A 22,550-nucleotide genomic window follows, 5' to 3' on the forward strand; every position below is an offset into this window, starting at 1 on the left:
GTGTTGCTCGAAGGAAAATTCCGAACGTGTGCGGCCAGGGTAAATATTCCACTCACGTCACCTACAATTGCATTCTATTTGCGATTGATTTCGTGACACTTAATCGGCAATTAACTAAAATCGCAATTTGTTGCAACGTGAGTAGAGCCCTTAACGGCTCCTATACACGATGGGCCAACGCCGGGCACTCCAAGGGACGCAGCCATGCGGTAGAATGAGATAGCAATATCACTTGCTCCCTCTGACGCATAAATGCGTCCCTTGGAGTGGCCAGCGTTGGCCCATCGCGTAGAGGAGCCATGAGAGTTGGAAGTATTAATAATCTGTGGATTTTTAACCTCATTCTATTGCTAAAAACCGTAACACACTACCGCACCGCGACCTTCGTGCGCCGCATCAATAAGAGAGAACAAGAAAGAGATATCTCTTGAGATATATCGTGACCTTGGTGCGGTGCGGTAGTGTGTCACGGCTATAAGAAAGTTTGTTCTAAGGATCCGGCCGACAGACACACCCGGACTCCACCAGTACGTAGTCCTGTCCTGTCAGGGTAACGGGCCCGAGGGGCAGCACCAGGAACAAGTATGGGACGTACGTCTGTGTACAGGAACCGCGGATGACCGAGCATTCGCTTGATCTGGAATGAGAAGAGTTGTTGTTAGTGACTTACGTAATACGTAAAAAACCGGACAAGTGCGAGTCGGACTCGCCCTCCGAGGGTTCCGCACTTTTTAGTATTTGTTGTTATAGTTATAGGCAACAGAAATACATCATCTGTGAAAATTTCAACTGTCTAGTTATCACGGTCCATGAGATACAGACTGGTGACAGACAGACGGACAGTCGGACAGACGGATAGTGGAGTCTTAGTAAAAGGGTCCCGTTTTTACCCTTTGGGTACGGAACCCTAATAAATGTAGTTCAGAGAAGTCCGTCTAAAGCCCTTGGACACACCTTACTTAATGCAGAATCCTAAATAGTGTAACGTAACCTAATTATGCAACCAGCGGCCCGCGAACCTCTCACTTGCGGCCCGCGAGCCTCCCTGGCTATATTGTATGTAAAATTGACACATGAAAATGTCTGATAAAGTCATAAATATTAACAAAGTGCGGCCCGCGACCTCTTCGTTAACTGCTATGTGGCCCTTGGCTGCTAAAAGGTCCCGACCGCTGATGTAGTGTATGAGCAAGTACACATCCTATATAGTAACGTCCTGGCCCCTGTTTCACCACCGTGACAGTTGCGACAATTGTCGACATCGCTGTTACTGACGTCACAGGCCACCATAGGCTACGGTAACCGCTTACTGCGGTGTGCTTGTTTGCCACCAATATGTTAATTTAAAAAAAAACTTCACTATATCGCCAGTTAATAAAGTACTTATTTTGAGAAGCTAATGACAATTGTCACAAGAAACACGACAATTGTCACGGAATTCCGACACAGAAATCATTCGCTGTCAAGAATTACCGAAAGTTCTTTGAAATCTTGTGACAATTGTCATCATTATCATCATAAACATCACAAGAGAAATACCTGTTTTTGCCGATATAATAAAGTTTTTTTTTAATTATACAATGATGGCGACATACAGGAATACAGCCCGCCCGATGGTAAGCGGTAACCGTAGGCGTTGGATGCCTGTGTATGGTTTCGCCTATCGATATATAGCCGGTCAAACAACTTTATCAGTATAAAAAGGCGCGAAATTCAATTTTTATTGGGACAATAACCCTTCGCACCTACATTTTTTTAATTTGCCGCTTTTTTTACTCACGGCATAGTTAGGCTTGACAGACTTTAGTAAGAATGAAATGTTACTGAAACTGATTGACAAATCGCAAAGATAAATTGCAGTGATTTGTTGCATGTGTAGATGGCTTAATAAAACTGATATATCTGATTGACCATAATGATCTAGAGACGTGCAAAAGTCTTCATATTACCGGTTTTTCCGTTTCAAGCAACGGAATATTATATATCCAAGTTTTAAAACCATTTTAAAATTTGCTAGTTTTTTGTAAAAAATCGGAATAGAATATTTGACCCCCGAAGGCCACTTACACTTTCACATATTGCAAGTTTTTCGTCGTAAGTTAACGTTAACAATTGTAGTTATGTAAACATTGGTGACTCCGTTACTTACTGTTACCTATTACATTATTGTTTCGTCGAAAATATTCAGGGATAAAAAAATTCGGTAGTTTGGGTCGAAGATCTAGTACAGCGGTAATCAACGTGCGGCCCACCGGGCTGTTTTTAGGTGGCCCGCCAGGTGATCCTGGTATATGGATAGTGGTATAGTGGATACTTTGCCATCCGATCATCATCTTTAAGCAAATTAATCTTGCGGAGCGGGGCTACAAGGCAAAATAGTGTTTGTGGCCTTCATAAAAAAAGGTTGAGTAGCCAATGTATTAGACCACTGGACACCGTTGAACAATAGCAGTTAAGAAGCACGAAGTTTTCCCCAAAAACGAAGCATAAAGCACCATAAAATAAGCAATTGAGACTCTCTACATGGTGACGTATCGTATTCAATCGTTAACTTTCTTCAGTTGCGATCAGTGGGTCGACACTCCTCCTTTCGGGCATTCTCGGCTCCGTTCGGCGCAGCATTGCTCCGAGCAATTATTAGGGTTGACACAACTTGGCGTCCCTTCGCACACCCACAGATAAGATAATGCCATACATAGAAAGGGCAGCATGATTCGTGTCTGAATCACTGTCAGAGTTCGGTTTTGCAGGAAGTGTCATTTCTGTACGGTATACTATTATTTATTCTGTGATGCGATTAATCAATACTCACTCGCAAACTTCAAACACGACTTGCTGAAGTAAATCCGGGAACTTCTGCACAATAGTGACGGGCTGTCCGGATGTCAGCGACACGCCGTACATCGGCGCTGTGGTGTTGTACCGCGTCCGGCACAGGCGGCCGCCGCCGCAGGAGTTGGTCGCGGTCGGAGACAGGCCGGGGAGGTTGCTGGCGCGACCTGGAAAAAGAAACTAATTAACTAATACGGCTCAGCGACCCAAAGAGGTCTTGGCCTCCGAAACGAGAGCACGCCACTTTTCCCGATCCTGCGCCGTTTCTTGCCAATTATCGGGTTGAAGCTGACGCAGATCCGCATCCACACTGTCTCCCCAGCGGTACCTGGGCCGACCTACCGGGCGGCCACCAGTCGGTCTTTCAAGGTATGCCCTCTAGTCTTGGTAGCCCGGACCTCTCCCATTCTTAATAGGTGACCGAACCAGCTTTGTGGGATTTTGTTTCGCCGATGATATTGGGTCCGGCCACCAACTCCTCCTAGTGTAGTAGAAAAGGGCGCGAAATTCAAACTTCTATGAAATTATGACGTTTGCTTAACACTTAGACCGTCTGGGCTATCAAAATCGCTGCCAACTTAGCTCAGATTGACTCTACATTTATGTTGGGTACACCCAGCTGCAAAAGTGCATAATATCTCTACTTTATGAATTGATTCCATTAATGTAGTGGAGAATTGGATATGCATATTTGCGTGTCGCTGTCTGTGCATCATGTATTTCGTATGAAACAAGGAATACCTACTTGAATAGGTATTTATGTTTATACAAAACTTTCTGATATGAGTCATATCATATATGACTGATAGAGTCTGTGCGGAAAGAGAAGAGTCGTGGGATTTGAGGGCGCGCCAGTGCTATTTTATGGTTTTTGCTATGCTGACAACACTGGTCACGTGATTATAGTACGACACTAAAGGTCATGATACTTGAATCCCTTTTGTTCCGGTTTTTTACCACGGCTTACTAAACGGAGCCTGGTGGTGGTGTCGGTTCGTCAACTCAATCCTCTAATTTAGCGCAGGCACTAGTTTTCTTTTTAATACACACTTTGTTTTTATCTCAGATACTAAAAAGTGACTGCGATTGACAAAACTGCTAAAACTATTTAAGAATCTGCCCAATACAACTGTAATTTTAGTACCAAACAAGATACGAGTCTCATTTATGTACTGCCTAATCTGTGCAGTCCAACAGTTATTAAAACCGGGTAGATCGGGTAGAAATTGGGCAATAGAACTGTAATTTTATCTGGGATATATTTCACCCATTGTAAACTTGACTTGTAATGTATGTGTACATTATTAATAATAAATATGAATATGAATAAAAATAGTGCATAAGTAGGTAGCTAGGCCTTATTGGGATATGTCCGCTTCTCTCATCTCACGATATTTTACTTCGCCGAAAAGTCACTGCTAAATATGAAATATAATTTCGTAACTAACAGAACCTACAAATAAAGAAATATTTTATTAGAAAAAGTTTTATTCAGAACCTAGTAAACGAACTTACAAATAAAGAAATATTTTATTAGAAAAAGTTTTATTCTTTGTAATCGAAGTCTGAATTAAAATATTCAATGTCACTTATGTTTGAGCTAGCTTCAAAACAGGTTTACCTTTATTTTGCCGTAAATTTTTCTGCAGATTTTCTGCAAAAGTTACAAAATATGTTTCTTTGAAATGATTAATCGAAGATACAGAATTAATTGTAACAAAAATGTGTGATTCGATTATTCTATTAATAATTTTCTGTATAAAAAATTCTGCAAAATAAAATAATTTAATTTGGCGGTAAAATAAGGGCACACCTTCAAAACAACCAGGGATTATTACAGGGATACTCATAGAACTATCTTCATCTGAACTGGATGTGCTTGAATCCGGCACGTAGATTACGAATTCTTGCATATCACCTACTTAGCGGTCTTTTATTCGAGATACCGTAGGTACTTTTACACAATCCTGAAAAAGAAATTACATATAAATATGCATAAAATGGCAAGTATCAAGACTATTTGTCAGTTATTTTAAAGATCATGAATGACCTGCATATTTATGAAAATTTATATATTTTGAATGAATATACTTACCGATTATGTACCGGAGACAAGTTACTTAGGGGGCTTATTAAATAGGTAATTATTTAATATTAAATACAACATCAATACCCGCGAATAGCGGAAACACGTTCCGCGACTTTTTATAAGTCGATAGTCGGCTTTTAGCCGTTTTCTTCCCGCTGACAAAACCGAACAATGTTAAATATAATTTTCCTTGTGGTTTTATGTACGGTTTTATCGTGTTTTGAAAATATTTTATACATAAAACTTGCGGTTTTTGTAAATAAAAATATACATTGACAGAAGTTTGTTTACTTTTTACAAGACAGGTGTCAAAGGTTTAATTGCCATATAAAATTTAAAATGTTAGTTCCCGTTTCTGCCACGACTCTTCTCTTTCCGCACAGACTCTACCAGTAGATTACTAGAAACATTCGAAAGTCTCTTCAACCTCCGTTATTCAAGCAAGTTTTAAGTACTTACTGAAGCTAATGACTTAATAATCATCATCATTGGCCACAGCATCTTTGCAGATGATAGTTACAGCGACTAAAGAAGGTATTTTGAGGAAGTAGTCTACAGCCTACATTACATCGACTGCGATGACTGTATAGACCAATAGCCGATCGGCACTTCTTGCCGCATCGATCACAGACGTGTCTTGACTCCTGGGGTGGGGACTTAATAATACATAGTTGATAATAGATAATCGTAAAGTTCATTTACCGCCACCTACACTAGAAAGCACTGCAAACTGTTCGCCTCGTGTGAAATTTTCGATACAAAGTTATCCGTTTCCATTGCTCTGGAGTATATACCCACGCCATAGTCAACTTTAACCACAATGGACTAAAAACGTACTCCTTATATGACATATGAGATGACTGTTTGGGAAGTGGATCGCGCGAGCGTGGGATATTTTACAATAATGGCATTTTTCACCTAATTGTACAGAATGAGTATCGGAAAGAAGTGAAGAAGGTACTTATTAGAAAATATGCCTTTCGCAGATCTAATATTTTACTGTGTTTATTTTAAATACACGATGCAGTTAGGAAGAGAAAGAGTCGAATAGGGCTGGGCAGCATATGGGAAGCTACGTGGAGTCTTCACGTCATCGATCCCACAGAGTCTGAAGACAAAAGTCTTCAATCAGTGCGTCCTACCCGTGATGACATACGCAGCCGAAACGTGGACACTCACGGTAGGACTGGACCATAAATTTAAAGTCGCTCAGCGAGCTATGGAAAGGGCTATGCTCGGAGTCTCTCTGAGGGATCGTATTCGAAATGAAGTCATCCGTCAGAGAACTAAAGTGGTCGACATAGCCCACCGGATTAGCAAGCTGAAGTGGCAGTGGGCCTGGGCCTGTCATATTAGCCGTAGAACCGATAACCGTTGGGGTAGACGAGTTCTCGAGTGGAGACCGCGCATCGGCAAACGTAGCGTAGGACGCCCGCAGACTAGATGGAGCGATGACCTTCGCAAGGCGGCTGGCAAGAGCTGGATCAGAGTTGCCGCAATCGTGCGTGCAATAGGAGAGGCCTATGTCCAACAGTGGACGAGAGTAGGCTGATGATGATGATGACACGATACATACCAGTTCTACTGCCATTCTGCGTCCTCAATCCCTCAGAGTATCCCACGTGTGCGTCTAGCAGCGCTCGTCGCATGACGGCCGGGTCTACCGTCCGCACGGTTCGTGCTTGACGTGAAGACTGCCCCCATGCTCCGGATTTTAACGCTCGGTTTACCAAGTGCCTGGAAAATACAATAATAGTAGTAAGAGTTTAAACATAAACGAAAAAGATCTAACTTTAACACTGTTAAAGATATAACTAGATGGCGCTGTACTTTAATGTACACCCAGCTGCAAAATGCATGGCCACTTATGAATGTTGCATTCATAATGTGTCCATGCAATTTTGAGGTTAGTTTAGCTGCTTGTACATATATAAAATGCCTAATCCAATTTTATGTTTACAAGTTATAAAATACAACGGTAAGGTACGACGTCAGCGTTCATAGCTATAGTCTGTATATTAAGCCAGTTAAGGGTAGATGAAAACATTAGATGATCAAATAATGTAGGTTAAAGTCAGGTCGTTCAGTGACAGGTCCAGGTGGTTTTATATTTGGTTGGTTGATCAATAAATGTTATAACTACCCGAAAATGTACTAATTATTTGTTTACTTTTATTTAAGTACCTAAAGATACAAAGTACACACACCAAAAATGTAAACATAGTATGTATGTATGTATGTAAGTACCTACTATAACTCTGTCTATTGTAAAGTAAAACCGTAAGTACATTTACGTCTCTACTTATTACTACAAGATGTCGGCCAATTGACTACAACGCCATCTTTCCAATTATTAGAAAACCAAAACCTAACAACTTCGCACAGTCATGAATCTCTCTCACTCTACACACCATTAAAATGCAATATGACTTTGAAGATGGCGCGAAATAAAATTAAACTCCCATGTACCGTTGTGCGTTATTATAATGTAATGAGACATAATAATGATCATTTTGAAATTACATTTCAAGCGTAGAGAAAATTGCTTGCATACGTCCCGGCGTGGTGGGAAAATTCTCAAGGTAGGTGTGCCATAGATAATCGTCTGGCTTATAAGTAGAATTATTAACGGGAATCTGTTGTCTATGGTTATTTATGACTAAAACATTAGCTATGTTACGAGTCAACGCCCGGAGCATAGAGCTGCAATGGTAGCAATTTTATTTCTTACTATTTTGATACGTGGAATTATTTATAAATGAAATATTAATTATAATATCATATTGAAAAAAAAACACAACAGATTGATTGTTTATATTTTTTTGTACTTATTACGGTAACTTACGTATCTAAACTCTTACCTATAAACTTACACATGTTATCAACTTATCATGTTAAGTACCTAATTAAAGTAGGTATAGTCTGTCAAGCAACTTCCGTCAGTAGAAGAAAACGGCAAATTAAAACAAATATAATAGAAAATTTGAATGTCACGACTTTTTCTACTGTCAAAGATGTTTGACCTTTGACCGGCTATAAATACCTACCACAAATAAATGAAAATACATTCTGATTTCAACTGACGTTTATTAGGATTCTTTGTAAACAATATTATTCAATTTCCTCGTCTTCCATAGCTTCAATTTTGATAAAATCGCACGGCAATATCAACGATTCCTCCGACATAATTTGCTCTGTGTTTTGATTCTCCTTCTTTTCTAAAGTTCTTTTTAAATCAGTATCAGATGATAAAGCCTGACATACATCCATAGGCAATGCTGACGCTATACCTTTCCTCGGATCTACGCCAAATACTAATTCACTAGGCGTCCTACATAAAGTAGCATGAAATTTCGTATTCAACGAATGCTGAACAAATTTCAAGCCCTTTTGCCATTTCGCTTTCTTATTTCTCGACAACCACGTATTCATTTTCTTAAGAATATCCTCATTTGTCTTTCCTTCTAAATCTTGAGCTCTAAAATTAGATTCGGAGGTGAGAATTATAATATCGGGGCATAATACCGTTATTCGTTTGCAAATCGGGGCTGTCAAGGCGGTCCCGTTTTTAGATTGCAGAATGTTCGGTGCACCAAATACCAAGAAAATATCAAGTAGATTATCAACGGACTCTTCGATAGAGGTTGTCTTCAATGCTCTTAGATGAGTAAATTTGGATATAAAGTCTCTATAAACCAGCATATACTTATATTCTTCAGTTTCGTCTCCTGTCACCGCTAGTATATCTATTTGTCCTCTAGAATAAAGTTCAGGGTAAGTTTCTCCTGAAATAGGATTTTGTCTTTCTTGAACTGGAATCTCAACTAGTGTTTCTGAACTGCTAATTTTGAAGGGGTCAATTTCTGTCGTATCATCTTCATCAGAGTTATGCGAAGCTCCTTCTTGTAATTCCGAATTATTATCTGGTATAATAGGCAACCGTTTTTCTCTTTTAAAACTTTTATTTTTACAACCCTTGCACATAGACAAGTAAACGGACACACATTCAGCGGTGACGTTTTTGTACATCGGTTTTATAAATTCCATCATTCTTGTTCGGCCACCGTGGATTAATTTCAAATGGTTGACACGTACAACGTCGTATATTTCGTCCATAGTCACGAATACTTGTTGCGTAGTTTGACCGGGCTTGGCGGCCATTATGAGCCTTTCTCCTTCTGTTGTTTTGATCACATCATATCGTTTTGCACGTCGATAGTCCGCGGGCGTCTTCTTTGTTTTTAACTTTGCCGCTTTAACTTGTTCGATAAGCGTGTTATACCTGGAACGTGATAGTAGTAATGTGTTTGGAGCCTTCTTGGATATAAACATTTCTTCAATTCTTCGATTGAATTCTTCTCTATTGACGTCTTCTTCGATTTCCGACATTATTTACAAATTACAACATACAAATCCGTACAATTACAAAATTTTTCATCTACGTATTCCACAAATAAACACTTCACACTATGCCCGGAGAGAAATGGCGTCGAGTTCGGACCCCACGATGTAACGGAAATGTCCGATGTGGCCCGAACGGCGAACATGCGTTGGACAAAGCCGAATAATCGCCGCGTCTCGCTCTATTCGCTCTATAGTCGAAGCGCAGATTGCCCGCGTCGCCCGACCGGTTGAACCCCGCTGTCGCATTTACCGATTTTATGCATACTTGCTAGCCTATTCGTTAGACGCGTACCTATTGATTGTGCTGAACCTGAACCTAACTCAACTAAGGTTCGTTTCTTTTAGCATTAGAAATAAGGTAGGTAAACAATCTTGATGTGTCTTTTAATTGAAAAATACATTTTAAAAATAAGTTACGGCAAATATGTAACAATTATGAATCGAATACGATCATTTATATTCTTCTGCTTTCATAAGTAATAGTTTTTGATATTTGAAAAGCGTTTTTTCAATTAAAAGACATGTCAAGATCGCTTTCCTTGCAAGTTCTTTCTAATGCTAAAAAAAACGAGCTATAAACCTAAGGTCACTGACGCTTATCGCTAATCTCGTTACCTTTGGCGGGCTATTAATGGTTATGACGAATAGACTATATAATTATTAATGTGTTACATTACATATTTTACATAGGTACCATTTAAAAAGTAAAAGGAAGTAAATATGTAAATTGTAAGTTTAATTTTTGTTTGCACGACAAGTCATAGTGGAATATGAATGTTTCGAAAATAAATAAATAAAATTTGTTCAAAGTTGAAAACCTACGCATTACTAAACGTTCAAGTCAAGAGCATTTTAGCAATTAACTGGTAACCTCTGTATCGCAGCATTCACGGCACAGACATACCTACATCTTATCTAAAATACCTGCATCTATTATGTACTCGTAATTACAGTAATTGCACTTATATTCTTCCATCGCTGTGATTAAACTCCATATAAAAAAAATCTAAATATCATCTGTGTATTTGTATTGTGCTATGTTATTTAAAAAAATAACTAAAATAAAATTTAAGAAGTAAAATATTCCGACTTACTTTAATAATAAGTCATGTATTCACAAAAACATACAACTTCTTTGTTTACAAAAACGAACTCCCACGATACGAATTTACTTAACCCTTTACCGCATGGATTTTTTATTTTCCCCCAATTAAATATATGTAATAAAACATTATAAATGTAACATAAAAAAAATTGTGAAAAAAATCTAAATTCGCCCCAATTAAAAATAATAGTAAATAACAATTTGTTCCAAATTTGGAACTTTATGTATTAATGGCTACGCGGAACCCGATTATTAAACTGGTCAAATTTGGAACTGTATGCAATATTACATATATTGTAACTTAACTTAAGGAAATGTACGTTCAAAAAATCACTCGCAAGCTTTTGATAACTGTAGCTACCAGCTGTCACCGGTTATCTATTAATAAAATAATGATAATCTGTAGTTCAAATGTAAACAATAAGTAGGAAACTTGAGCTTAATTTGATTTAAGTAAATAAATAGTAGGCACGAAATTTTCCTTTTACGTATTTTTGTTTATTTATTTATAAGGCAGATACAAACGTTAAAAATAAAAATAAACTAACTTATCTATAAAATAAACCTAAATTAAAACTAAAAACAAAAACTAAATAAAATAAAATGTACGAACATACATATTACAATTTCGATGGAATATTTTTTGCATAGGGTAGTTTTAAAATAAAATTAAGAACTAGCTTGCCTTAGTGCATAAGGTTCCGTATTTGACAAAGTAATAAAAAAAACACTAATGCATAATGTTCCATATTAGTCCAATTCTTTTAGCTTGTAACGCATAATGTTCCATTTCAGGAACAAACTTTCACGACATCATACATAGTAATTTAAATATTTTACCTTACATGTTTTACCATAATATCTCGAGGCATATCTTTTTCTAATAGTCAACGCTGGAAATTTATTTATTGCACTAAATACAACAACGAAAAGCTAATTACAAAGTAGTCAATCACACTTGCAAGTAAAATTGCCGGACGTCGGTGGAAATGATATCGTCATATGGACCACAAACTGTATCGAGTACAGAACACGTTCAGTAGTATGCATAGTTTCTACTTCTTACAAGTTCGGTAAAACAGATGACGCTTATATTAATCCACGAGGATAATAGCATTACGTTCCAAATTAGGACCCGTATGCGGTAAAGGGTTAAATGATTATATTGTCTTAAACAAAGAAGCTTTTAAGTATCTTGAAATCAGTTTACCTGAGATACGGAATGGTAATCGATGATACATATACATACATATGTATGACTTGGTAGGTGTGGTAATAGAAATTATCGAAGTCACCAAATTGATTGATTTCGTCGATGAGACATTTGTTGCATACTCTTTGGAGTATCATCATCAATTCTTATTTCTAGTTATCTAAATTCAAAATTCCCTCGTACGAGGTACGAGGTCGTCGTGTCGTACGAGGGAATTAAAAGGCTGGCCCAGCAAAAAGAAGAGTGGCGATTACTCCACCGACAAGAGCATAGCTCTTAAATACTGATGATGATGAAATTCAAAATTAATAAAAAGAAAAGGAAATCGTCATGTTGTGTTATGTTTGGTTTCGATTTGGCTGTCACATAAGAACGTGTTTTATCTCATCCATTTGTAAATATTATCATAATTAAATACATAATTCACCAGGTAATATCTCACTTTTATTCGACTCATATACAGTCCACCTTTCCCATCTTTTTCAACATTAATTATTTCAATATTTCGATTTTCATTTTTTTTACTTTTTTATATCCATACAAGATTTTTACTTTATTTTTGCATTAAAAACCGATAAATCAATTAATTTGGATTGCTATAGAACATCCCTACCTTGGATAAGGAGAGCCGTCCGGACCCGGACATTCTGTGCCTTGTAGAGCATCGCCCCAGGCATATTTTAATCTTGGACCGCAATCAGCGGACACGAACCCGGCTAACAGAGCCTGAAACAAGAGAACAAGTTTGTTGCATTATAAATTATAAAGCAAGGAAGCAACAAAACATGTAGGTACCTACTAAGTTATTCCAAAAACTAACCAAGCGGTTTTTAGGCTTCCAAAATGGCAAAGCATTATAGTTTCATCATGTTGGTATATCGACCCGTACGTAGTTATCTTAGTGCCAAAATTGCAAATGTTTTGAACTTAATACCTAATTAAGACTCCTATAACAGTGGCATATCCTATCATTATTCAAAATCAATTCAACCGGGCTACACAGTCTCGAAGAAAGTTAGGAAAGAAACCGACATACACATAACCCGCCTATTTAGGTTCGCCGCAATCAGGTAATAATCCGAGCAGATCATGATCGACCTCAAGCGGTCATGATTGCATTTGATATAATATAATAAAGCTTTATGTAGGACAATAAACCGACAAAAATGATCGATTGTCATTCTTCATAGAATGCGTGAGCGGTATGTGTGTCGCGTCGTGGCCGAATGACATAGTTTCCGTGGGCTCCGTGGCCACTGGCACTATCTTCAACAACGAAACCTGTCCCCTTTCTTGCACGAATCTAGTACCCCTGATCCGGCATTCCCTGGTCACGAACTGGTGAATCAGTTATAGATACAGATAAGCTGGACTAGAAAAATATTGCAAACTTGTTTAACTTCTTCTTGGCACAAATTTTAGGTAGCAAGTTTTTTTTCTTTAAGTGATAAAAAAAAGTAATTTATTTACATGTTTCCGGTCTTTGTTATAGATAAACAGTAGGCTAATTTAGTGATGTGTGGCGAATCGGAATGATCCTCACTAAGAAAGTGTCAGTATCAACTTTCTGGGTCATTCGCGTATAACTGTCATTGAACTTTGTAGGAACCTTCAAACAGTTGGGTGTCAGGTGTAATTTAGTCATCTGTTTTAAAGCTTTCTATTATATTATAGGATACTCAATACGGGCTAAATAGAGGGAAAGCTACTTTCCACTAAGCTAAAACATTTGCTTTTCAAGTTTACTTTAGTTAAGACAACACAAAGAGCTACTAAAGCAAGAGCTATCTAGTTTCACATATTTACGAGGCAATAAATGAATCATAGCAATATGTATTACTTATTAACTTAATGAAAAAGACCCTAATATGTTCTACAATTAATTTTAAATAAAGCATGTCTAATATGTAAAGAATCTACGATATATCAGTGATAAAACTAATAAATATATTATGATATGACTCAATCGTTATTTGACGCAACACTGTCTTAAGGGATGCATAAATTACTATGTCATTACGTCGTCCATTATCGGTCTCAAAGGTGTATCTAGGAAATAATTCAAAAGTGAAATTGTATAAAGAAAAAGCAGCGAAAGTGTTCAGTGGTCTCAGAGGTCCATTGTATTAGCATCACGTTCTTGGACGACATTTAAATACTCGATTTCCGAGGTACAATGATCACATAGTACGTGATTTTAGGGTAAACGGAGAAAACTTTTGTTGTTCACGCCAATAACAGTGGAGATAAGCCACGGTCAAATACAACACGAAATTTTTTACATGAAAAAATCCAGAATCTACAACGAATCGGATGAAAATTATGCCATTTCTCTGTAAGTTTTCAATGCGATAAATAGTTTATACTAAAAAATGCCTTGGTGGCAGTTTAGGGTACATAATTAATATTATTTTTCGTTAAGACCGCTTATTTATGCGACTAAACCTTCCATATGAGCTTTTTACTTTCCGATAAAAGAAGTAGGAAGATTTTAAAAGCCTTCGCTGAATCGAAATGCTGGGCTTCCCTGGGGCATTTACAGAAGTTGACTTCACATTAAGAAAACAGGTTTTTCTTGGAAATATATCAAAACAAAGTACTTACTAATTACTATTTGTTTCTAGCAAAACAAGACAAGTGCTGTATATTTGTTTCACTTTACATTTACATACAGTTTTCTTTGATTTTAAGCAAAAATGACGTTATGCTTGCAAATAAAATTAATAGTAATTGTTTGAAATAAAAAAAAACCGGCCAAGTGCGAGTCGGACTCGCGTTCCAAGGGTTCCGTATATTACACAATTTTCAACAATGTATTTTTTATGTGAAACGTGAGTGAAATCTCTTTAAAAAATCCGTAGGAGTCGGATCAAAAACTAAGTAATTAAGTCCGACTCACGCTTGACTGTACATTTCTAATAGGTTTTCCTGTCATCTATAGGTATAGACCAATTTTATGTATTTTTTTCAAAATTTTAGACCTAGTAGTTTCGGAGATAAAGGGGGGAATGGTCATTTTTTGCCTATTTTCTTGAATAACTTCTAAACTGTTTATTCGAAAATTATAAAAAAAATATATTTGAGATCCTTACAATAAGCTCTTTCATTTGATATGTAACATGATATAGTTTGAAACATTTTAATTTTTTAATTTTTTCATTTACCCCCCAAAAGTGGCCCCCATGTTTAAAATTCATTTGTTTACGTTACATGTCCGTATTTGGGTTACAAACTTACATATTATGTGTACCAAATTTCAACTTGACAGACAGACAGACGCACGAGTGATCCTATAAGGGTCCCGTTTTTTCCTTTTGAGGTACGGAACCCTAAAAACGGAGCAATTTTCCTATTTACCTATTTCCGGGTAAAGTGTTTGAAGGTTTTCTGCATAGTATTATCTGTAAATATCTTATTGGAAGACTTATTAAAATATCTTTAATAAATAAATCTGGCTATTAAAATTTTATGTTTTGCGCAACCGTATTTTAGCGGGCCATTGGTAATAAATGTTCTTCTTATACCGTAATGCTGTAAATTCAACAAATAATTATACGTAATTTATTCGAGTGTCCCATTTCACGAAGAAACAAGCTACAATCGTTTGACAAGGAGGGCAAAACTAATAATAATGAGAGAGACTAGGGAATGCAAATCGGTTATTTTTTGTATGGAAATAACCGCGGTTTCGGTTAATAACCGATAATTTCCATACAAAAAATAACCGAAAATAACCGATTTGCATTCCCTAAGAGAGACATTTACCATTTTATATTAAAGGATTTGATAAATTTTGCTTAGTTACAATTCATTCAGGTAAATAATTTCTAGTCGCCTACTGAATAAATTATAGTGTTATTGTGCCGTATCGACAAATAGATACTATCGAAAAAAATAAAATAGAGCTATAAAATTTCTATACTAAATTATATAGAAAAAATGTGACAGTTACGTAGGAAGTGGCGCCCTCAATAATTTTCTACAATTTCTTGTCGGACTATAGCTAGTGGTAGGTACTGCGCATAATTATTTTGACGAAGCGTGTTTCAAATGTTTATTGCTTGATTACATTGACAATGCCTGCGTTGTAGATTTTGCCGCTGTCTTGGGAACAAATTAGTATAGAACTTCTGGTGTAGAAGATACTTATGGTGTAGCTAAATGGGCGTTGCCAATGATACGAGTATCTTTAGATATTTGAACAATACCACGCCCATACGTAGTAAGGAAAATTTTAGAAACAATGTTGGTGTAACTTTTCTCGGAGTTTGTTTTCTACAATTTAAACAATAAGTAAAAAATAAATAATTTCTGCATGTGAAGTCGGTTTCCTAATTAGGCGTGTGCGATAGCTGGTGTGACATAATTATGACAGTTAAAAAAAACTTACTTCTTTAATTAATTGTCTGAAGACATTAAGGATCGGTTAAGTTAAGGCGAGGTGGGCCGAGGCCTATATGTCAAATGTTCAATATTATTTTCTATCGTTTAATCTAGAAATAAATGTCTCTCTTTTAGGAGTTGAAGTAGGTGGTTAGGGTTACCAATGTTGCTGCAGTATGCTAGAGTCTATTCTAGCAACTAGACAGGTCCGAAAATTTCTCACTCACGTTATATCATAACGGTAATTTATTAAAGAGATTTGGGAACAAGAAAACCTTTAAAAGTTTGCTTTTAAGAGCAAGGATTAAACTCTGGCAACCTGACCTTTCATCTCTCCAACAGGATAAGGAATGGAGTGGTATGGGTGATACGGATGGAAGTATGTAATAACAATAACTATAATTTTCATGTCACTGTAACATTAGTAACTGTGATTGAAGAAGCCTAATAGTAAATTTAGTTCCCTTTTCCTATCGTATTATTTAATATGTTACAGCGCTCTCAAAACTACCTAAATAAACTTTTTGAAAACATCTCCAATGAATTTACTTTCATTCAGATAACTGGTCCCAATCATTAAAAAAGTTGAAACGTAACGGTAAATAAAGACCCAGTGAAATTAGCCAACATTTAGGTGCTAACTGAAGCCTTGCGAATTCGTACTGTGCTGTTATATTTATAGCTTCTTCTGTATATGATCGCATGAATATGGAAGAGCCGGTCAGCAACCTTCATCTAATGATACGTTAATGCGCTTAGACGACCAACGGATGCCTTGGGTAACAGTAAAATACAGATAAAACTTTGCCTGTTTCATACCTTTTTTTTCCTCTGATCGGTCCATTTACCCTGAATGCATAGGCAATGAGTCAGTCAACCAGTACCCTATTAAGTATAATTTTATCTTTAACGATGTTAAATTGATTATTTTTCACTTTTTTACATCGCTTCCCTGTCAGTAACATGGATGTTGGGAAATTATTAATTGTTTTTATGTAGAAATTATCGGGTGTATAAGATGTATTTGCAACTATCAGGCAAATTTTATTAATAGAAGTCCTTAATATTTAATACATAGGTAATATACATATAGGCGAGTAACATGCATAATACATATTACACACCTTAGGTAGTACCTAAGAAAGGTCAATACCAAAAAACTTGTGCATTGAGAGATTTAAATTTGTCGCTAATGTGAGATTAGGTTGCTAAGCGAACCCTAGGCTTTTTTAGCGAGTCATTGTAAAAAGCCGGGACGAACTTTGTAATATGAAGATTACAACTAGGATATTTAGTGATAAATAAAATTTGTTCGCAATACTTATCATTAATAAAAAAAAAATTAACTACCCACATTCAACTGTCAGACGAAACGTTTGTTTACAATTTGAAGTTGCTATGTTAAACTAACGTCAAATTTAGATAAATAAAATTATAGATATATATTGTTTCAAACTACTTTTAAAATCATTAAAGTAAAACAAAGTAAGCTATGTATATATATATAAAAAATAAAAACTTACCAGTTGCAAACATACTAATAAATTCTTTGAGCACATTTTAAATATTAATTAATAACAATTGCACCGGTAATAATGATAATTAAATCGAGTGGCACACTTTTTATATTCGAAATTGTATGAATGTGGTATGACACATTCGCGCGTATGGAAGGGCGTGCGGTCGGCGCACTGCCCGCACAAGACAACAAGTGTGGTGTTCATTATAACGGGAGTTCGGCCAGGAGTCTTCACTGCGGGCGCCTACTTCGCCTTCAAAGCGGTCGCTCTCTCTTCAAACGAAATTGTCAAAAGCGCCATCTATCAACTCACGCTGTAACTAACACGACTCAAATTACCGATTACCGGTTTTTGTTATGGCGGAAACACAACACTACTTTCGAAACAAACATGGCCGCATGGCCCGGTGACAGTATCGCATCCGATAACCGCGCTCAAAACAATAAATTAACAAATTTCCTAAACGCTGAATTTAATTTAAATGTCGATAATGGTAGCTACGCGTGTGAAGTGCCAGAGTTTAAATATGATAAAGTGATTCAGAGCGAAGTGACATCGAAAAGCGCAATAGTTTCCAAGGACGGGAATTCGGAGAAATATGATAGATTGTTACCGTAAGTTATTTTATAAACTTTATTAAGAGCAGTTCGAATTACTTTCCATAATAAGATTGCTTCTTACCACTTTGCCGCCTTCCCATTATTCAATCAGCTGTTTGTCAATATATACTCGTCTCTCTCGCACTCGTACATTTGCGTATCTCTGACCTTTTTCGACAATTTCATTTTTGGGCATGCTATTTTGGTCCATTACCATCCTACATGATACTAATATCCTAAAGTGTTGTATGAGTTAGATACTTGTAACATTGGGTTTGTTACCATCCAAAATGTTTGAAACAAGTCACTTTACTTATTTATTTAATCTAAAACTTAATTTTCACAACTGAATTCAAGCTTAGCCAGTAATATTTGTGGTATCTATATAGATAAGAAAATGTATTGTGTGGTACAATTCAAACCTCATTTGTGCTGCATAGCGTTCAGAGCAGGGACCCAATACTGGTATATTTTTCATACAAATAAACTGGTATTCAATTTTGGTATCTTGGTTGTTTATGTAAATTTTTGCACTTAATTTAGTTAATCTGATCAATCATTATCCTTACCTAGGGCTTGCAATCCGGCTCCGAAATGTATGAAATTATCCAGATCCATGGATCTTTCCATACATTTCAGATCCATTGTGCAAACTCTATCCTTACCTAAATACTATTTCTATAATATCAAAGAAATAATGGGAAAGCTATGAATTTTGATTTTAAGTTTATACCGGTAACCATCCCTGGTTCAGAGTTACTGTTATAGTAAAAGCAGATTATATCAATGATTACAATAGTGTACAGTCACCATAAGATATATTGGAGCAGGCAAGGTGATCAAAAATATCAGAGCACACACTCTACCACCTTGACAATAGATACATGTTCAGGGCTATAACCGCGAAAATCGAAGTTCGCAAATTGTGGGGATTTTTCTCTGTCACTCTAATTACGCCTTCATTGAAGTAAAAGAGAAAGGACCCCACAATTTGTGAATTTCGGTTTTCGCGGTAGCCACTCTGATATTAAATTTGTGAGCACCTTGGCCACTCCAATATATCTGATGGTGACTGTACATATCTTTTGTTTCACCTAAAAAGGTCAACCAGCATAAATATGAAAGCTACTACCAAATTTCACTGAAATCCGCTGAGAAATGCCACCCGTAGAGGAAAACACATGTAAACATAGGAAAGCAGTAGACCTAACCACCCTGGCTTTATGAGTTACACAAAACCAACCTCTAGCCGCCCATACGTCAAACCTTGCCAAGCAGAATGAAATTTTATTTTGTCAACACAAAGTTCAATTTAGAATGGAACAGGAGACCTTTTTATAGGTCTCTGGGCGGCTAAAGGTTAACAAATTATACATCTAAACCTACCTCAAGTATCACTCTATTGAAAGGTGAAAACTGCATGAAAATCCATTGAGTAGTTTTAGAGTTTATCATGTTATATATGTTACATACAGACAAACAGATGAGACGGGGGACTTAGTTTTATAAAGTGTAGTGATTTGTGCCCAAGTTAAAATGCAATGCAGCCTTCAATTTCCCTTGGTCAATGACCTGATAATAAAATGAACCATAAAAATTCCAAGTCTACTTTTATGTTTACTCATAATTTTATTTTTTATTACCTTGTAAATAGTTTGGATGCCCAACGATTTGCAGTTAAATATGAAAGAAATTGTGTTGTTATGGAAACTAAGCACAATAATTTTATGATAATAACAAAAAAAAACAAATCATTATCTTTATTAATTTTTTAAGTTTTCATGTTGTGTACTTGTCATTCAGAGGGCAAAGGAATTCCCAGAAAAAAGAGGACTGGGAAATGGATAGCAATAAAGATTAAATAAGTACCTTCATTAAATGTTATACAGTGTGTTTTCTGTAACAGGAGCAATAAATTAAACTAGGCTGTACGCCTCAAACTGACCAACTAGACCAGCGGTGGAACAAAAATGGGTTTTGATAACATTAAAGTTTTTTCTTTTTTGATATGTTATTGTAAGCATGTTAAATAACATTCATGTAAAAAGTTAGAAAATTTTAGGTGGAGCGTTCGGCCATATTTAAATTTTCAATTTTTGCTAAATAACTATGTAAATATAAAATTAAAGTTACAAAAAACTTTAACATATTCAATAACACTTTAATTTATTCACAATATTCGGTTTTTAGAAATCTGGAACAGCTGCTTTCTGGTGAACGTAAAAACAGGAATTATTATGTAAATACAGAATTAGAGTAGCTGATATTGCAAAATTACGATATTATCTATCAACTTAGTATACATGTAAAAAGTTAGAAATGTAGACAATGTGCTTGTCTAGATATTGCTTTCTCGTTAAGCAGTATAGCCAATATTGAATTAAAGTTTGTAGAGTTAATATTACACGGTCATAATAAAGATCTTAATTCTCACACAAAAGATTAGAAATATAAAATCACGGCGACACTAAATACTGATACGTAAGTATGCATTCCGAGCTTATATTAAGTTACATTTCAAACGCGCGGCGTTTGCGCGCGCCGCGCTGTGCGCCGTGGCAGGAGGTAGCGATCGACGGTCGCGGGCTAGCGGTTAGCGCGGTGCCCTTAAAAATGCGCAAAGCGTTTATAAAATTATTATCAATGGTACTTAAATAGTTATTTTACGCAGTACACTAATGGAAACTTACCTTCCCTTATTTATTTCTATATGTACTAGGGATTGCCCGCGGTTTCGTTTACGTAGAATTCGTTATCGTGTTAAGTATAGAAATAATAGATACATTTGAAAATTATTTTAGGTGCATTGTCATACAGATAACTACCCTTGTTAAAGTATTCTTCAAATTCAATACACAGGTGTCATTTCAATATAATTTTGCGTAATTTGGCGCTTTTAGGTTATAAATGACTAGCGACATATATTTTTTAAGAGCGATCATCTCCGATAATATTTTATTTACTTTATCATAAAATCAATTTCAAACTAACGTTATTCAATATTTATCATTTTAAAGTCAATATTACCATTAACCAACTGATCCAATTTACCTACGGAAACAACTCAAAATTTGCATCAAATTAAATGCCACTTTTCTTATCCGTTTCGAACAATCAAGAGGGCCTTTACGAGCTGATGTGATGAAAATTTTATTTAACCTTCGTCCCTCGAAACCTTCACTACGCTCAAGGTTCAACTTTACGAACCACTCGCTACGCTCGTGGTTCAATTTTAGAATGTTTGAATTTGTGAATGTGCTTCCTGCCTCGCACAGCCAAAATGTGGAATGAACTGTCCGATACGACCTTCAAACCTTCAAAGACCCCCATCTTAAAGGTCGGCAACGCGCTTGCAACCCTTCTGGTGTTACGGGTGTCCATGGGCGGCGGTATTCGCTAACCACCAGGTGATCCGTCTGCTCGTTTGCCTCCTATTTAATAAAAAAAAATGTTTCGCTTGTTTGGGTATCAATATTAGCACGAGCGGTTAATCAACAACTTTTCCCCTTGTAAAACAAATAAATAAGGTAGGTGAGGTGCAGGCATATGAGGCCCGGCGGGTAACAAGGCCCAGCATTCAAAAATAGCAGTTGCTCCCTATTATTCCCAATTATTCTGAATTTGTACTTGTTGCTAAGAAGGCCCACTGTCAGTGCAGGTAAAAAGGTCTACTCCCGGGCCTTATTGAACGTATGAGATGAAATATTAGATTAAAATATTTTAAGATAATTTTCAATATTTTTAATCTCTTATTAATAAGGTCGATTTGAAGAAACTTCTATGAAATTATGACTTATAAATAACACTTGCACTGCGTGGGCTGTCAAAATTGCTGCAGACTTTTCTTGGTCTAACTCTAATAATTTTTCACTTGCTTTATTGACCTAAAGACGTTTTAAAGAATCAAAAAGTCTAATAACATTGAGGCACTTATACTTTTTAAAGGCAGTAACTAATTACAAGTGACTTTTTTTTGTTAATACATAGGTAGGTATTTACGATCATCATCATATATTTAAGAGTATGACTCTTGTCGGTGGAGCAATTTCCATGTTTGGCGGTCCTCCGCCTTCTCTTTGACAGCCCGATACGACACGACGTTGATCTTTTCCTTTATTTGATCCATGTACGCTCTCCTTGGTCTTCCCCTCTTCCTGTTTGCTTCAACTTTCCCTTCTATGATATTTTTGATAAATTCGTCGTGTCGTATCAGGTGCCCAAGCATCCTTCCTCTTCTATTGTCTATAGTTCTTAACAAACTCCTCCTCTCTCCTACTACATAGGCCACACTGAATGTTTTGCACTACTGGCCACTGGTAAACATTTAAATTATGAATTGTATATTAAAAAAAAAATACAGGCTTTTGATTATGGAATGTGACAAATGTTGGCGACAAATCGATCG

The 22,550-nt window shown here is 36.4% G+C and overlaps 3 protein-coding genes across 3 annotated transcripts in view; 1 reads left to right on the forward strand and 2 right to left on the reverse strand.

Annotated features, from left to right (window-relative positions):
* Positions 1-478: 478 nt before the first annotated feature.
* On the reverse strand, positions 479-17,843 carry LOC134666275 (uncharacterized). The gene is made up of 5 exons (XM_063523428.1): positions 17,550-17,843; positions 12,257-12,369; positions 6,498-6,658; positions 2,813-2,999; positions 479-637 (listed from the first exon to the last, which is right to left on the reverse strand). The coding sequence occupies exons 1-5, from the start codon at positions 17,583-17,585 to the stop codon at positions 490-492; spliced, it is 645 nt and encodes a 214-aa protein (XP_063379498.1). The 5' UTR covers positions 17,586-17,843; the 3' UTR covers positions 479-489.
* LOC134666152 (KRAB-A domain-containing protein 2-like) lies at positions 8,033-9,374 on the reverse strand. The gene has a single exon (XM_063523306.1). It carries the CDS (start codon positions 9,308-9,310, stop codon positions 8,033-8,035), a length of 1,278 nt encoding a protein of 425 aa, XP_063379376.1. The 5' UTR covers positions 9,311-9,374.
* Positions 17,844-17,914: 71 nt separating the features above from the next.
* The window catches only part of LOC134665704 (uncharacterized), a 223,661-nt gene continuing 219,025 nt past the window's right edge, over positions 17,915-22,550 (forward strand). Inside the window, exon 1 of the mRNA XM_063522663.1 lies at positions 17,915-18,160. Within this exon, the coding sequence (XP_063378733.1) occupies positions 17,937-18,160 (224 nt within the window). The 5' untranslated portion in view covers positions 17,915-17,936. The remainder of the gene's footprint in view (positions 18,161-22,550) is intronic.

The sequence above is a fragment of the Cydia fagiglandana genome, chromosome 7 (assembly GCF_963556715.1).
Source record: "Cydia fagiglandana chromosome 7, ilCydFagi1.1, whole genome shotgun sequence".
NCBI lineage: Eukaryota > Metazoa > Arthropoda > Insecta > Lepidoptera > Tortricidae > Cydia > Cydia fagiglandana.

Bases quoted from the DNA above. Each gene is read 5' to 3' on its own strand.
- LOC134666152 (XM_063523306.1), bottom strand. From the start codon at position 9,310: ATGTCGGAAATCGAAGAAGACGTCAATAGAGAAGAATTCAATCGAAGA.
- LOC134666275 (XM_063523428.1), bottom strand. From the start codon at position 17,585: ATGTGCTCAAAGAATTTATTAGTATGTTTGCAACTG. The intron at 12,370-17,549 runs GTAAGTTTTTAT...CTCTTGTTTCAG, and splicing joins TATTAGTATGTTTGCAACTG to GCTCTGTTAGCCGGGTTCGT. The intron at 6,659-12,256 runs GTAGGGATGTTC...TGTATTTTCCAG, and splicing joins GACGGCTCTCCTTATCCAAG to GCACTTGGTAAACCGAGCGT.